We start from the raw sequence: 16,124 nt of genomic DNA on the forward strand, positions 1-16,124 counted from the left end.
TCCCGCCCCTCTGCCCCAGCACTAGGGGTATCTATAAAGAGCTTCCCAAGGGTGTGCGGTGGGGATTAATGAATGTTTTATCCCTATGGCATGTTGAAACCAGCCACTCCTGCAATCCCCACTCTGCCCTTGTTGCATTCCATGAGAATAGCAATGCCACTCTCTTTTTTGGCAGCTTCCCTGGACAGATGTTCCATCCCCTACGCAAGGGTGAGGCAGAGGGAATAATCTGCACTGAGAGGCTGCCTGCTGGAATTAGTGCTCCAGCCACTCTTAACATCTGCAGCATCAGGAAAGCCCCAAATTCATCAGCACTGGAACCTGAAGGACGACAGCAGCGAGGCGGGTAAGAGCTTTCCAAGGTTCTTTTACCCACCGCGGAAATCACTGCTAATGGGAAACAAGGACAGGAGAGGAGGGAAGCTTTGGTGGCTTGAGGGGCAGTGATATTATGGTCCCTTGTGCGCTTGGAGCCTGTGACACTGCCCCCAGCCCTGAGAGCACCCAGATCAATGCCTCCATCTTGGCTTCTCTAATCATAGGTAGCTGAGATGGGTTCATGTCTCTTCAGGTTCAGTAAATGTCCTGCAGAGAGAGGCCAGGGAAGGGGAGGGGTTTAACCACCCCTGCAGGGCCTGGGTGGGATGAAGGATCATGTCACACCTCGACCAGTGGGGAAGTTTCAGCCTTGAAGAACTCTGTGTGCTCTAATTCTCTGGGGGAGCTGTGTGGGGAAGGGAGAGGGAGCTGCCGCCAGCCAAGGGACTTTGCGGGCAGGGTCCTGGCAGCAGGAGGGAAAGGGGCCTGGGCAATTTGAAAAGGACTCTGTATTGCTAGCTAGTTCCCTTAGGTCAGTGGTTCTCAACCAGGGGTACATGTACCCTTGGGGGTACACAGAGGTCTTCCAGGGGGACATCAACTCATCTAGATATTTATCTAGTTTTACAACAGGCTACATAAAAAGCTCCTGAGAAGTCAGTGCAAACTAAAATTTCATACAGACAATGACTTGTTTATACTGCTCTATATACTATACACTGAATTGTAAATACAATATTTATATTTCAATTCATTTTACATTCAATTTATTTTATAATTATATGGTAAAAATGAGAAAGGAAGCAATTTTTCAGTAATAGTGTGCTGTGACACTTTTGTCTGATTTTGTAAGCAAGTAGTTTTTAAGTGAGGTGAAACTTGGGGGTACACAAGACAAATCAGACTCCTGAAAAGGGTACAGTAGTCTGGAAAGGTTGAGAGCCACTGCTTAGGGGGTGGGCTGGTATCACGCAAAACAAGAGAGAAGCAGACGGTGTGAAGATGCCACCTGATGTCGCAATCTCTGAGCTCTGGCCCTAGGGTCCAGCTTATTTTCTGGAGCAATCCCCTCTTTCCTGCTTCATCCCCTAGCGCTGGGCTCTCCTGCCTAATAGACAGCCCTGCCCTCACTTTCCATACTCTGGCATCTGGGTTCTCTCTTCCCCTTGCTCAGACTCGCCCTGCGATCCCTCTTTTTTCCCCCTGTTCTAACCCTTTGTTCCCTGCTCATAGGATTTTTCAGCCCTGGACTTGCGAAAGCCCACCAGCGCTGGTGATGAGAAGCGACTCCTAATCAGCCATGGAAGGGTTACAGATACGGGTAAGGCTGAACCTTCCCAACATCCACAGCCTCTTCACTGCTCCCATTCCCTTGGCTGCTGATTGTCAGCATCAGATCCCAGGCCAATGGAGAGGAAATAGTCTGACATTGTTGTATCCAAATAAAGTATGTAGCTCACCAACCAAGGGCTGGGCCTGATTCTCCTGCTTACAGCACTACAACTCCATTGACTCGAATGGGGTTATTCCTCACTAGCTCTGGTGGGCGTGAGAGCAGGATCTACCCCCCGTGTCCCCTGTCTCTGCTCATCTGGGCTTGCTCCTCCTGTGTCTTGTAAATGCATTGGGGCTGTATGAGTGAGCTATGTGCCACAGGCATGGAGATGCTGTCCATCACAAGGGTTAATCGCCTCCCCGCGCAGATGCCAAGAGGAGATGAAGATACTATAAATAGTTTGCAAAGCCCAGCTGGTTTCAGCCCCAATTCACACACATGGCAGATAAGCATTAGACAGAATTAATATTCAATCTCACGGGCACTTTCAACCCTGAGAGAGTGAAAAGCAAATTCCACTCTGGCCCTGTAGCTTTAATCTTCTTGCGGGGTGGAGGGGGGGTGAATTACACTTTCTGGAAGCTCTGGTTGGGTTAAATGGACCGAGAAACACAGAGACAAAGGAAGAGTCAGCTAGAGAGCAAAGCTCACTCCAGACACTGCCAGAGAGGCCAAGCAGCTCCTCCATGGGACGGGAGGTTGCAGCTTGGAGCATGGCGAGACAGGGTGGCTGGCAGATCTCTGCTCTGCTGTTGCCACACTTAAGATCAGCTACATCCAGCACATTTTGTGCTTCCTGGCAGTGGCCTGTGTGACTGAGACATCATCTGAGGATGGTACCGACGGGGGCTGTGAATCCTGTTGGACCTTAATAACTTGTGATAAGGTCTGTCACCAGCTAAGTGACACACAGAAGTGTGAGTGTTAATTCACTGGGAGGGACGCAGAGAAATATTACACTGCGTGGTGGAAGAGAGGGGTTTAATAGAGGGCGACTTATCTGAACCTCTCCCCAAACTTTAGGGGCTCGGAGAAAATGGGACATGGATCAAATCACCCTGGGGTTTGTCTCTCCCTGACTGTGTGTGTGTGTGTGTGTGTGTGTGAGAGAGAGAGAGAGAGAGACAGACACACACCACAGTAAGACTGAAAGTGTACTGAGCACCAGGGGGTCTCCTCTCCCACTTGGGACCGGAATTGTATGGAATCTCTCTTTTTCATAGAATATCAGGGTTGGAAGGGACCTCAGGAGGTCATCTAGTCCAACCCCCTGCTCAAAGCAGGACCAATTCCCAACTAAATCATCCCAGCCAGGGCTTTCCTTCTCTCTCTCTTTGGCCAGGTCTACACTAACCCCCCCACTTCGGACTAAGGTACGCAAATTCAGCTACGTTAATAACGTAGCTGAATTCGAAGTACCTTAGTCCGAAGTTACCGCGGTCCAGACGCGGCAGGAAGGCTCCCCCGTCGATGCTGCGTACTCCGCTCGCCGAGCTGGAGTACCAGCGTCGAAGGCGAGCACTTCCGGGATCGATCCGGGGCACTTCCGGGATCGATTTATCGCGTCTTAACCAGACGCGATAAATCGAACTCAGAAAACCGATTGCTTACATCCGGACCCGGATGTAAGTGAAGACGTACCCATACTCTGTTGATGACTAAGAAGAGATGGGTAGAAGGGTGTGTTCCCACAGACTGGGTTGGGAGTTATTTGTGGGTAATTCATTTTCTGTAAATCCCATGGAGAATGAATAGTTCTGTGCAGTCAGTCAGATTTAAGTGCTCAGCATCCCAGTCGATGGCGAGAGGTGTCCCATTCATGTTATTCTGTAAGGGCCGTTTGTCTCTGGGTTTGGAAAGCAGGACATAGTCGCTGGTGCTGCAGTGGGACTGGTGGGTGAAGAGATGGGACTGGGGATGCAGGGCTCTTGCCTGACGGGAGATGAACAAAGGTGGAGTCAGGTGAGAAGGGTTTGGGCGCCCATCACTTTTAGATCAATGTCTAGTGGGCTGGGAAAGTCCGAAGTGCATGAAGTGAGCAGATTGGGGATTACCTCCTCCTCCAAAGATTAAACCAAGAAAATCCCATTTCACTCTGACGTCAGGGCCCTGGGAGTCACCGGCAGCAATGGGGTGGGGGAAGAAGCCAGGAGGAGACAGGCTGGGCAGGAGTGCATCAGTGAAAAGGCAGCTTTACCATGTGGGAGCTAAAAATGAAAAGTGAGGGCCCTGGTCTGCACTCTCAGCTCCTGCAGCAGGAACATGGCATCTCTTTGCAGCTCTAAGGAGCAGCTCTCCAGCATGGACTAACAGACGGGTAAGAGCGAGCTTTGTCACTCAGGATTGCAGGAGGTGGTGGGGAAGTGGGACCCTAGCAATGGACCTGGCTGATAGCAGCATAGGGTCTGATCAATTCCTTCCACCCATGTGAGCCTTTGCTCCTGTCAGCTAGGGCACAGTGTGTTTCTGTGTAGCTCAGGGCTTTGCTGTCTCTCAATGTGGCCCTGGCTTCTCTTTTCTCCTTCTCCCGTATCTATTTATCCTCTTTCCATCACCATCTTCTCTTGTTCTTTCAGACCAGGCCATCTGGACTGAATGGCCTTTGTCCTTCCTCTGTATGTCATTCTCCCTCCTCACCCCTTCCTGCCCTTCACCCTCATCCCCCCCTTCTTGCTGCCTCCATCCGACAGATGACCTGACATCATCCTTCCTGGTGCATGCTGGTTTTCCCCCCCCCTCCCAGTTCCTGTGGGAAACTGGGTCTGTAACCGATCCAGTATGGGGTACTTTTCTGGTACATGTGGCTTTCCTTAGTGTTGATGGGTGTTCCCCTGGCAGGTGAGAGCTGTCCTTGCTCAGGCAGTTGGAGCATGGAGAATGCAAGTATTCTGGCTGTCAGCTCTTTGGTCCATCCAGCATGCATCAGGATGGGTGATGTCAGGACACATGGCTGACAGAGGCAGCGAGAAGGGACAAGGGCTGTTACCTTCCCACTTAGGGATGGAGGAGCCCAGAGTACTACGCAACTTCAAAATCTGCTGTGGAAATGTTTGAAATAGACCAAAAGGTTTCACAAAATATTTGTAACAAACATCTGTTCACATTCAGAAAGTGCCCTGTGAGCTTTGGAGGGGGGAAAGGGGCTAAGTGCTGATGGGGTCTCGGTTCCCCATCAGGATCCTCAGTCACACGGGCCAGAGGGTGAGAAAGGGACCTGCAAGTCTGACCGTGGCTTTCTTAGTTCCCTTGTTACATGAGAAATGGCCCATGCACCAATAGGTTTGGGAGAAATCCTGAATCAGCCAGCCTAGATTCCAGTCCTGGGGAGGAGACCAGGCTGTAGTATAGTCCCCGGGGAGTGGCTCAGTCTATCCTGATCAGAGAGAAGTGAGAGTGCGGACAATTTAATGCAACTTTTTGTGTGTGTACATCTTGCATGCAAATGACATGGCACACGGCATGACTCAGACTGAAGGTGTGGTGGGGATGCTGGGAATGAGCCGTGATTATTCTGTACCAGACAGGGCATGATTTAATAGCATGAGCTCGCCTACTGAAACCCAAACCAGCTTTTTAAGCAACTTCCAGCACCAGCTGCATCAATGGTGGCATAGATTAGTCACAGAATTTTGTGGCATTTCAGCTGGACACATTATAAGCTATTAATGCTACAGTGATTGCACCAGGAACTCATGTCCTTACCTGTAGTTCATGTACATACCTAATTTATAAGCACGGGAGGCAGTTCCTCTCTCTCTCTCTCTCTGTCCTATAAACAGTACCACTGAAACCCCCATTTCTCTTCTTTGCAGCAGGCCTCCAGAGGGAGGAGTCTCCTTAGGCTCTCGATGATGGAAGTGAAGTGGATCCATGTGGCACTAATCTTCTTTTTCCTGCTGTCTGTGGCCATGATGGGCTGCTTCCTGTGGCAGTACAGCCTCCCCAAGGAGGAGCCCGGTGAGTATCCAGCAATCAGCTTGCACACCGTGGGTCTCAGAACCCAGAGGCCCGATGCCATTGACATCAAGAGGTGGTTGTCTGAATCAACTGCAGGGTTGAGCGCTACAGTTAGTTGGTTGGACCCAGATACAGCCCTCCCCCTGGCCCCGTGCACTCAGGGCCTGTATTTCATTACACACAACCTAATTATTTGCCCAGTGGGTTCAATGAGATGGAAGGGTCAAACAGGTGTGAATGAGATTCCAAATGAAAAACAAAGATAACCTGCCAGTGATGATAAGAAAGGGTTGCCTCAGGAAGTCAGGTGCTACACTCAGAAGCAAAGTCGGGGTGGTGAGTAAGGTGGGGCATGATAAGCCCCCCTACACCTAGCTGGATTCCCTTATACCTGCTAAAACCATGCTGGAGTAATTTACATCCTAAAGAGGGATCAGAACGTGCATGTAAAGCTGTGGGTAGCTACTTTAATGTACACCTGCGTACCTCCTCCTGCTAGCAGCGTTACCTGCTACTCTTCTCTCCTGGCCCCTTGCCATATGGGTCATGCCAGTTTAGACCCCATAGATTCCTCACACTCGGTTATTGGCAACGGAGTGGGACAGATTCAGAGGCAGCACGTGCAGGGATGTAATTCATACACTGGTAAGTGGATGTAAGGCTAGGGGAGCCCAGGGAGTTACAGAGAGACACTTTGAAGAGGTCAGAAGAAGGTATTACATCAACATAGACTCCTTCTAAACTCATTTGGACTCACCGCTGAGTCTGGATCTCACTTTCTTCTTATGGGGCTGCACTGGCCAGAATCTGCCTGCGGTATCATGGTCATTGGTCCACAATGGTCGCAGCCTGTAGGTTCTGCAGTGACATTTCTCCTCTGCTACACAGCACCATAACATGGCACATACCCACCCAAAGGGGTAAAAGAAGGGGAAATCACAGGCATTTTCTTTATAGTGTGCAGGGCTGGGGAGCTGTGCTTCAGAAGCTCATTGGAATCAGATGGGCAAATATTGGCCCCAGGTAGGAGAATTCCCATTTTCATTGGGAAATGAGTGTTCTTCATCAGCACCAAAAATTTAAAATGAGAGAGAAAATTATTGGGCCCCTGATTTCGCCCTGGCATGGCAGATGGTCAGCTGTTTTCTGTGGGTGGCCCCATGTGTCCAGTGTGTTCTGTTTTGGAGCTGGTTTGTTTCCTTAGGCATCCAGGTCACTTTCAGGCAGTATTCACAATATTTACTGGAAAAGCTTATTTCGGTTTGCTGCTTCCTTCCCTCCCTATGGAGTCACAGTGCCCTACTTTGGGACACAACCTGGTCCCACTGAACTCAACAGCAAATTCCTACTAACTTCAGTAGGACCAGGATTGAGCCCTGTGTCAACGATGCTCTGCCAGCCGCTGTCACTAGCACCCTCAGTCAAGGATTTCCCTCCTGTACTCGGTACCTTGCTGGGGTAGATTTGAAAATGCACCAACAACGTCATGTGCTGAAATTCTGTGTGAGTCGTAGGTCTGTCAGCCCCCTCCTTTGCTTTACACAAGGCCTCTTCCCAGCTGTGGATGGCAAGCTCTGTAAGGTTCGTGGCCTCATCTGCACTTCTGCATTCTGAGTAATCCTCTCTGTAAAACATGTCAGCAAACCCATCCACTCAACCAGCCTCCTCTCTGGAACTATTTCCAGGCCCATCTGCAATGGAAGTGAGATCAGAAGCAATTCAGATGTGTCCCCGCTATCCAGAACCTGTACCACTGGACCACCCAATCCCAGTCCTGAAGGATGCGCTGGAGAAGGTCTGTGGGGATGGCATGGATGGGAGTGTATATGTCTTAACCTCAGTGACCTGTAGGTGTAGGGAAGAGAGTCTAGGAATGTAGGAAGGAAGAGATCTGGGTTCTTCAGTCTCCTGGGCTGGTCAGAATCAGTGTCATATTAGGACAGGTGACTGTCTCGAGTGTATCCAGGACCAGCTGAACTCTAAGCCCTCCCATAGTGTTGGTTATCCTCTGGATAACACAGTAACAACAACATCCAGTTTGAGGAGCACAACTCCACACTTCCCTTTCTGGTGCCTGACTCCTTCACGGGGAAAATATGAGTGTTTCTCTGTGACTTCAGTGGGAAGCACTTGGATGTGTGGAAAGGTGAGCAGGGCTCTGGGAAAGAAGAGGCAAACTACCAGAAGCTTCTGGAGATTAGTGTGCCCCTCTGATGTAACTCTTATTCCTAATTACATGGATATATAAACACAGGAGTCTCAAGTAGGAGAAGAGGTTATTTTACCTCTGTATTTGGAAGAGGTGTCCAATTCTAGTGCCCACAATTCAAGGAGGATGTTGATAAATTGGAGAGGGTTCAGAGAAGAGCCATGAGAATGATTAAACAATTAGAAAACCTGCCTGATAGTGATAAACTCAAGGAGCTCAATCTATTTAGCTTAACAAAGAGAAGATTGTAATCAAGTCACCCTTTAATCTATAAATACCTATGTGGGGAATAAATATTTGAAAATGGGCTCTTGGGTCTGGCAGACAAAGATATAACATGATTCAATGGCTGTAAATTGAAACTAGATAAATTCAGACTGGAAATAAGGTGCAATTTTTCAACAATGAGGATAATTAACCATTGGAATAATTTACTGAGAGTTGTGATGGATCCTCCATCACTGACCATTTTTAAATCCAGACTGGATGTTTTCTAAAAATACCTTCTAATTCAAACAGGAATTAATTCAGGTAAATTCTCTGGTCTGTGTTATACAGGAAGTCTGACTAGATGAACACAGTGGTCCCTTCTGGCCTTCTAATCTATGAATTACACTTCTTGTTCTTAAAATCACCATCTGGCAGGTGTGTTTCCAGTGCGGTCCTGCATGGATCGGTTCTTGGCCTACACTATTTAACACTTTTATCAATTACCTGGAAGAAAACATAATCATCATTGATAAAGTGTGCAGATGATACAAAAATTGAGGGGAGTGGTAAATAATAAAGAGGACCGATTACTGATTCAGAGTGATCCAGATCTCTTGGTAAACTGGTTGTAAGTAAACTATGTGCAATTTAATATGGGTAAATATAAATGTATGCATCTAGGAACAAAGAATGCAGGCCATACTTCTAGGACGGGGGACTCTATCCTGGGAAGAACTGAGAGGTTATATTCACTAAGAGATGGGGTTTAGGAAAACATTCCCCCAATGGGATAGATTGTTATAGATTATCTATAATTGTCCATGTGATGATGGCAGACCAGGTGCCAGCTCATTCCAAAGCCCCAGGCCGCACTGAACAGTTACAAATTCATAGCTGGGAAACCAGTCTGGCTTATCTGTGTGTTAGTATTATCAGAATAGATATTGGATGTTAAGTTGATAAGAATGTGCTTAGTGTTTAGACGTTATAAAATGCCTGCAGGATGCTGTGTGTATTGATCTCACTTACAACCTCAATAGCCCATGGTATAAAGTTATATTGAGTGTTTGCATTGTAAACCTCTGTATTTGTGTAACTCACCAAACAGTAAAAGAAGCATTAATTAAGGTAAAGTGCTGACCCTGCATACAAGATGGCCCATTGAGGTACTGTGTAACATCAAAGGACAGAGACCCTGTTGATGGCATTCTTAACTCCCTCCAGGAAGGAGATATCTACAATTTATCCCATCATTTGGGACCCTGGAATGGAGGGGTTTAAAGTCCCTGACAAGGAAAAACTGAATCTCTTTCATCCTGTCTGGATTTTGAGAGGCAAAGATTCTTAAACATAAGCAAAAGAGATCCCCATGCTGCTGGCATTGGTTAACCCTGAAAGATGTTTTGAAATGACAGATTGCTACAATGCTGTCACCTTTTGAATCACAATCTGAAACTCATTTGTGTCTATATGCTTGCTTGCTTGCTTTAACCCCTAAATAACTCTCTTATTTCTTTTTCCCAGTTAATACACAGTTAGTTAGTTTATTACAGGATTGGCTAAAAGTGTTCTCTTTGATGTAAGGTACAAATTGACCTGGGGTAAGTGACTGGTCTCTTGGGACTGGAAGCAACCTGAATATTTTCTGATTTTTTTGGTGTAAGTGACCCTTTATCACATAGTCCAGCTTGCCTGGCTGGGAAGACAGACTGGAGTGTCCAAGGGGACTCTCCGTGACTCCATTATAGGACTATTGTAGTACTTTGGAAGCTCACATTTGTTACTGGGTTGGTGGAATCTAATTCTAGAACATCCCACCAGTTTGGGGTGTCCGCCCTGCTTTTTGACAGTCTGCTCTGAGGTTGGCACTCTTGGTCATGAGCCACTCCAGACAGTGGCCCGGCCCATTACAGGAATTCTTGCACCTTCCTCTGTAGAATCTGGTATTGGCCAAAATCAGAGAGAGGATATTGAACTGGATGGGCTACTGGTCTGACTGCATGTGGCAATTCTTAGATTCCCTTGAGCTCTTTATTGGGTTGGACATGGCTACATGGGTACCTCTCAGCATTCCTTGTGGAAACTAAATGTAGGGTTGTACTTGGCCAATGGACTTCCACACTCTGCTCCCTTGGGATGCTGATGTGCCAATCAAGACCATATGGAGCTATCATGGGGTAAAACTCAGGTCTCCAGGGAAGCTGATCTCCCCACTGAAGTTGCACGGCTGCCAAGAGTCAGGCATTTCATTGGGTTTTTCATCAGCTCTAGTAATGAATATGGGGGAGGGGTTTGAGTGAGCGCACGGGGAAGGGTTTGGGTGAGCATGGGAGAAGGGTGTGGGCTGAACAAAGGGAAGGGTTTGGGGGTGAGCGCTGTCCTGTGTGATGGAGGCTTTTATCCATAATGATTCCATGTCCTTTACAAAGCTATTGTATGTAAGAGTCCATCACTGAGAATCACCTCCCTGGGGAGTGCAGTAGCTTCTAACACTGCTCAGCCATGTGCACAGTAGAGCCGAGAAAATCTGGTCAATCCAATTGATACTGCAAGTAAAAAAGAGATTCCAGATTGGAATTTGGACAAGACACAGGGACTGATCTGCTTGATGTGGTAAAAGTCCCATGGAATCTTCTAATGTCCACAGATGGTCAGGACCTTGGCTTTATGCATCTTCCACCCTACGATATTAGTGTGAGGACTCACATTTCATAGAATCATAGAACCATAGGGATAGAAGGTACCGCAAGGGCTATCTTGTCTAACCCCCTGCCAAGTTACAGATTTATTAGATCTCAACCATCCAAGACAGGTGACTATCCTTTTGAAAGTCTCCAGTGAAGGAGCTTCCATGACCTCCTGACTCCCAAGGCAGTCTGTTCCATTGTCCTACTGTTCTGACAGTTAGGAAGCTTTTCCCACAGGAACTGAGTTTTATTTTTCCCAGTGGGTGCTCCACTCCTGCTCCGCCTTGAGGCTCTGCCCTGCCCCCAAGGGTCTCCGCCCTCCTGTGAGAGTCTCCCACCGGTGGCCAAAGAGCTGATCGGCGGCCCCTGCCAAACAGTTGTTTTTTTTTATTTTTTTCTGTGGGGGCTTGAGCTCCAGATCACCCATGGAGTCGGCGCCTATGGTTTTTCCTGAGATTTTAATTTAAATCTGCTATGCTGTATTTTGAATCCATTGCCTCTTTTTATAGCAGCCTTTTAAGTATTTGAAGACCGCTATCATATCCCCCCATAATCTCCTCTTTTCCAAACTAAACATACCCAGTTCCTATGGTTTGCATTCCTTCCCTTTGATCATCTTTGTCGCTCGCCTCTGGATCTTTTCCAGTTTCTCTACATCCTTTCTATACGTTGGTGACCAAAATTGCACACGGTACTCCATCTGAGGCCTAACCAGCGCCAAGTAGAGCGATACTATCCCCTCCCATAACTTGCATGCTATGCCTCTGTTAATGCAACTTAAAATTGCATTTGCTTTTTTTTTTTTTTTTTTTTGCAACAGCAGCGCATTGCTGGCTCATGTTGAAGTTTTGATCCTCCACAACTCCCAGATCCTTCTCAGCAGCGCTGCTTCCAAGCCAGTTATCCCCCATTGTGTATTTGTGCATTTAGTTTTTCTTCCCTAAGTGTAGCACCTTACATTTGTCTTTGTTGAATTCCATTTTATTGTCTATAGCCCAGTTCTCCAATTTATCCAGATCCCTCTGAATTTTAGCTCTATCCTCCAAAGTGTTGGCAACCCCCTCAGCTTTTTGTCATCTGCAAACTTGATCAGTGTGCTCTCTAGTCCTACATTCAGGTTATTAACAAAGACGTTAAACAACACCAGATCCAGAACTGATCCCTGTGGAACCCCATTTGAGACCTCCCTCCAATCCGACATCATTCCATTAATAGTTATTCTTTGTTTGCAGTTGCTTAACCAATTATGTATCCACTTAATGGTAGTTCTTCCGAGCCCACATTTCTCCAGCTTACTTATTAGAATGCCATGTGGGACTGAGTCAAAACCGTTGCTGAAGTACAAGTATATTATGTCCACCGCATTTCCCACATCCACCAAATCAGCTACCCTGCCAATGAAGGAAATCAAGCTGATTTGGCATGATTTGTTCTTGGCAAATCCATGCTGGCTGCTAGTGATTATGCCTTCATCTGCCAGGTATTCGCAAACTGAATGTTTTATACATTGCTCTAGTAGCTTCCCAGGTATTGAGGTCAGGCTGACTGGTCTGTAGTTCCTGGGCTCCTCCTTTTTCCCATTTTTAAAGATGGGCACTACGTTTGCCCTTGTCCAGTCTTCTGAGACCTCTCCTGTCATCCATGAGTTTGTAAATATTATTGCCAGTGGTTCCGAGATTTCTTCAGCTAATTCCTTCAGCACCCTCGGATGAATAGCATCAGACCCTGCTCATTTGAATTCATTCAAAAACATTAAAGAAATGCTGGGACATTCAAAAGCGAAGATTTTGTGAAAAATTCAATTTTCAGAGACAGATCATTAATGAAAAATGCTTTGTTTTAAATATTTTGACTTGTCTTAGTGCAGAACTGTTTGTAGATAAAGGTAATTATCCCTGTTCACTGTGAGTGCATTATTGTATTGATTCATTTCTTTGTTCTACTCTCTCCTCACCTTCAAACTCCTCACCACTTTCTAATCTTCTCCTAGGTGGACATGCTTCTGCGCCATAAAATCCATAGCCCAGGCCTCCCTGCCATGTCTGCCATTGTTATCTACAATGACACTGTGCTCTGGACAGGCAACTTTGGGAAGAAAAATGGCTCTGATCCCTTCTCCGCAATGCCCAATGAGTACACCATTTACAGGTGCAGTTTACCGGTTTATACAGCAGGAACTGGGTATGGTTTAGCTATTGGGTTAGTGGAAAATTACTGTCACCATGCCCTAATAAACAGCAAGTGGGAGGGATGTATACACTTCATATCAATTCAATTACATAAATACGTTTTGAAATCTTAAAAAAACCCTACTTCTTCCAAATGTGGGGCAATAAGAATGGAACAGCCATCACAGATCCTCCCTTTAATGTGCACCAGGTGCAGTTACAATGAAACGGTCTTGTTTGCAGTGTTGTTATAGGACACGAGAGAGACAAGGTAGGTGAGGAAATACCTTTTATTGGGCCAACCTCTATTGGTGGAAGGGACAACCTTTTGAGAGTCACAGAGCTCTTCCTCAGGTCTGGGAACAGTAATCAAAGTGTCTGAGCTAAATACAGGGTGGGACAGATTGTTAAGCATAAGGGTTTCCCACATGCTGTTAGGAGACCATTTGAAATGAAGGGCTGGCAGCAGTAGGATGTGTTGCAAATCATTGTAATGAGCCATAAAACCCATGTCTCTGTTAAGTCCATGTTTTTTAGTGTCCAGCAGAAGTCTGTTCCATATAGTTGCAGTGAGTCTCTGCTTGGAAGTATTACATTGGCTTTGCAGGAGATTAATATCATTACTAATGTTTATTATAGGCCTGCCTCTGGGCCAACCAAGAATGGGGCTCCTTGTGCCAGGCACTGTCCAAACAGAGTAGTAGACAATCCCTGCCCCAAAGAGCTGTCAATCTAAATAGACCAGACACAGGGTGCAGGAGGGGGTAGAATACACAAACAGAGTGAACGGTGGGATGGCAGAAAATGTCATGTTAGTTCAGGGGTCGGTAACCTTTGGCACGCGGCTTGCCAGGGTAAGCACTCCGGCGGGCCGGGCCGGTTTGTTTACCTGCTGCGTCCGCAGGTTCGGCCAATCGTGGCTCCCACTGGCCGCGGTTCGCCGCTCCAGGCCAATGGGGGCTGTGGGAAGGGCGGCCAGCACATTCCTCGGCCCATGCCACTTCCCACCGCCCCCATTGGCCTGGAGCGGCGAACCGCGGCCAGTGGGAGCAGTGATTGGCCAAACCTGCGGACGCAGCAGGTAAATAAACCGTCCCATCCCACCAGGGTGCTTACCCTGGCAAGCCACGTGCCAAAGGTTGCTGACCCCTGTGTTAGTTTCACAATTTGTTTATTGATTGGGTGGGTGGATTTAGTTTGGAAGGGATCAGTTAAATGAAAGAAAAGGCAGAGGAAGAGCATGAGGGGGGCAGGGCAGGGGAGTTGAGGATAAGAGGAGCAGGCGTGGAATGCAGCTACGGCTGTGTCTACACTGTGCACCTTACAACGGCGCGGCTTTGCCGCTACAGCAGTGCCGTTGCAAGGCGCGCAGCGTAGCTGCTCTTTGTCACCAGGAGAGAGCTCCCCTGACGACAAAATAAAACCATCCCCAGCAACGAGGGGCGGTAGCTTCGTCGACGGGAGAGCGTCTGCCGCTGACGAAGCACTGTCCAAACCAGTGTTTCTCATTGTTAAAACTTTTGTCATTCGGGGGGATGGTTTTTCCGCACCCCTGAGCGACAAAAGTTTTAACGATGAAAGTGAAGTGTAGACATAGCCTAAGATGAAGAGATTGTGCGGGAAGGTTGGAGCAAACAGCTAATCAACACACGGCAGGGTAGAATGTTCTCCAAAAGGCTCCTACCTGCAGTAAGTCCATGTGAAGGGGAGGCACTACCTGGTTCCTAGTGCCCCTAGATTGTGGGGGGGGTCTCCCCTGCACAGCTCTGGGTCTAGTGGGTTTTGGGGGGAGGGGTGCCCCCAGCTGGGCCCCATTTTACCACCCCACCCCCAGTGCTGCAGACTCTATAGTTCAGGCTAGATAACAGCTTCTATTATTTTCCCATCTTAAACACGCTCTCAGCTTACTGAAGCATTTACTGTTTGGGATGAAACTTTCAAGGCTTGGTTTCTGCATGCAGGTGGATTTTATCTTATTTTTTAAAGTTTGGGCAACATCAACTGTTTCTGAGTTCCATCAGAGTGAAAAGAAATATTTTTCCACTGCAGAAAAACCTAGTCACCATTTTCTGTACAGCACTAGAGCAAGCGATCTAATGCTTGAAACTTGGCCTGTGCATAATCCATACTGAGGGTTAATGCTTTTGCTGACTTGGGGGGAAAAATGGGGTTCATTTAGCAAAGTAATGAGTCCTGTATTTGGGAAATGTATCCTGAGCATTCCCAGTAGATGAAGCCAGTATGGACATACCAGGGCCGCCCAGAGGATTCAGGGGGCCTGGGGCAAAGCAATTTCGGGGGCCCCTTCAATAAAAAAAAGTTGCAATACTATAGATACTATATTCTCATGGGGGGGCCCCTGCGGGGCCTGGGGCAAATTGCTCCACTTGCCCCCCACCCCACCCAGGTGGCCCTGGGACATACTCCTTCCCCCAGTGAAGTCAACGAAAGGTTAGTCGTTCTCTTAAATGTGAGCAGAATAGGTCCTAGATCAGGCCCTTCAAAAGAGCTGCCCTACACATGGGCATGAAGCAGGGTTTCATATCGTCTTTGCTAAATTTAAATATTTATAACTTTAAATCTATTCAACTGATTTTCCTCAAACTTGATTCTTTGGTAGATCTTATTAAAACTTAAAGGTCAAGCTAAGTCTGATGAAAATCCCTAGTAATTTTAAAGTTATGAACATTTAAAATCAGTTTGAAACTTTTGCCTTTGTTTTTTGAGCCATTCAAAGCTGCAGCAATTCCGAGCACCCTGAGGCTCTGAAGCACTCCAGCTTTGGATTGAGCTAAACGGAGTTCGGATGGTCCCAGAAATTGCTGACTTAAAACACTGATAGTGTCAAAATGACTAAACCGACTTTCTCAAAATGTGGCTTGTTCTGTCAGTCCGTTTAGTGAAGTTATTCACATGTCAATTAATCGCGTCTTAAAATGGGATGATCTGAACTGAAGTCAGCTTGAACCTATTTTGTCTTGAACCCTGTCCGTCCTTGCCTGCTCAGTCTTACCATGAACCCAGCTACCCTTACCCCTCCCTGTTCTTTGCAGTTTAAAGTGCATTTTTACTTCTTATTCAGCGGCTCTGCCCCACTGACCCTGGTGAGCGCACGCAATTGCAAGTAACTCTGTTGACTTCAATGGGGTTCTGTGCACAATCAGGTGCTCACCAACAAGAATAAACATTGCACATCTAGGTCCTATAAGTATCAGGTAATAATATACCCACGGCAGTGA

General features: G+C 47.2%; 1 protein-coding gene across 1 annotated transcript in view; it reads left to right on the forward strand.

Annotated features, from left to right (window-relative positions):
* Positions 1-1,618: 1,618 nt before the first annotated feature.
* Positions 1,619-16,124, forward strand: part of LACTBL1 (lactamase beta like 1) — a 30,228-nt gene continuing 15,722 nt past the window's right edge. The window contains exons 1-4 of the mRNA XM_065421158.1: positions 1,619-1,639; positions 5,467-5,611; positions 7,297-7,406; positions 12,708-12,865. Coding sequence (XP_065277230.1) covers positions 1,619-1,639; positions 5,467-5,611; positions 7,297-7,406; positions 12,708-12,865 — 434 coding nt within the window. The remainder of the gene's footprint in view (positions 1,640-5,466; positions 5,612-7,296; positions 7,407-12,707; positions 12,866-16,124) is intronic.

Source organism: Emys orbicularis, chromosome 22 (assembly GCF_028017835.1).
Source record: "Emys orbicularis isolate rEmyOrb1 chromosome 22, rEmyOrb1.hap1, whole genome shotgun sequence".
NCBI lineage: Eukaryota > Metazoa > Chordata > Testudines > Emydidae > Emys > Emys orbicularis.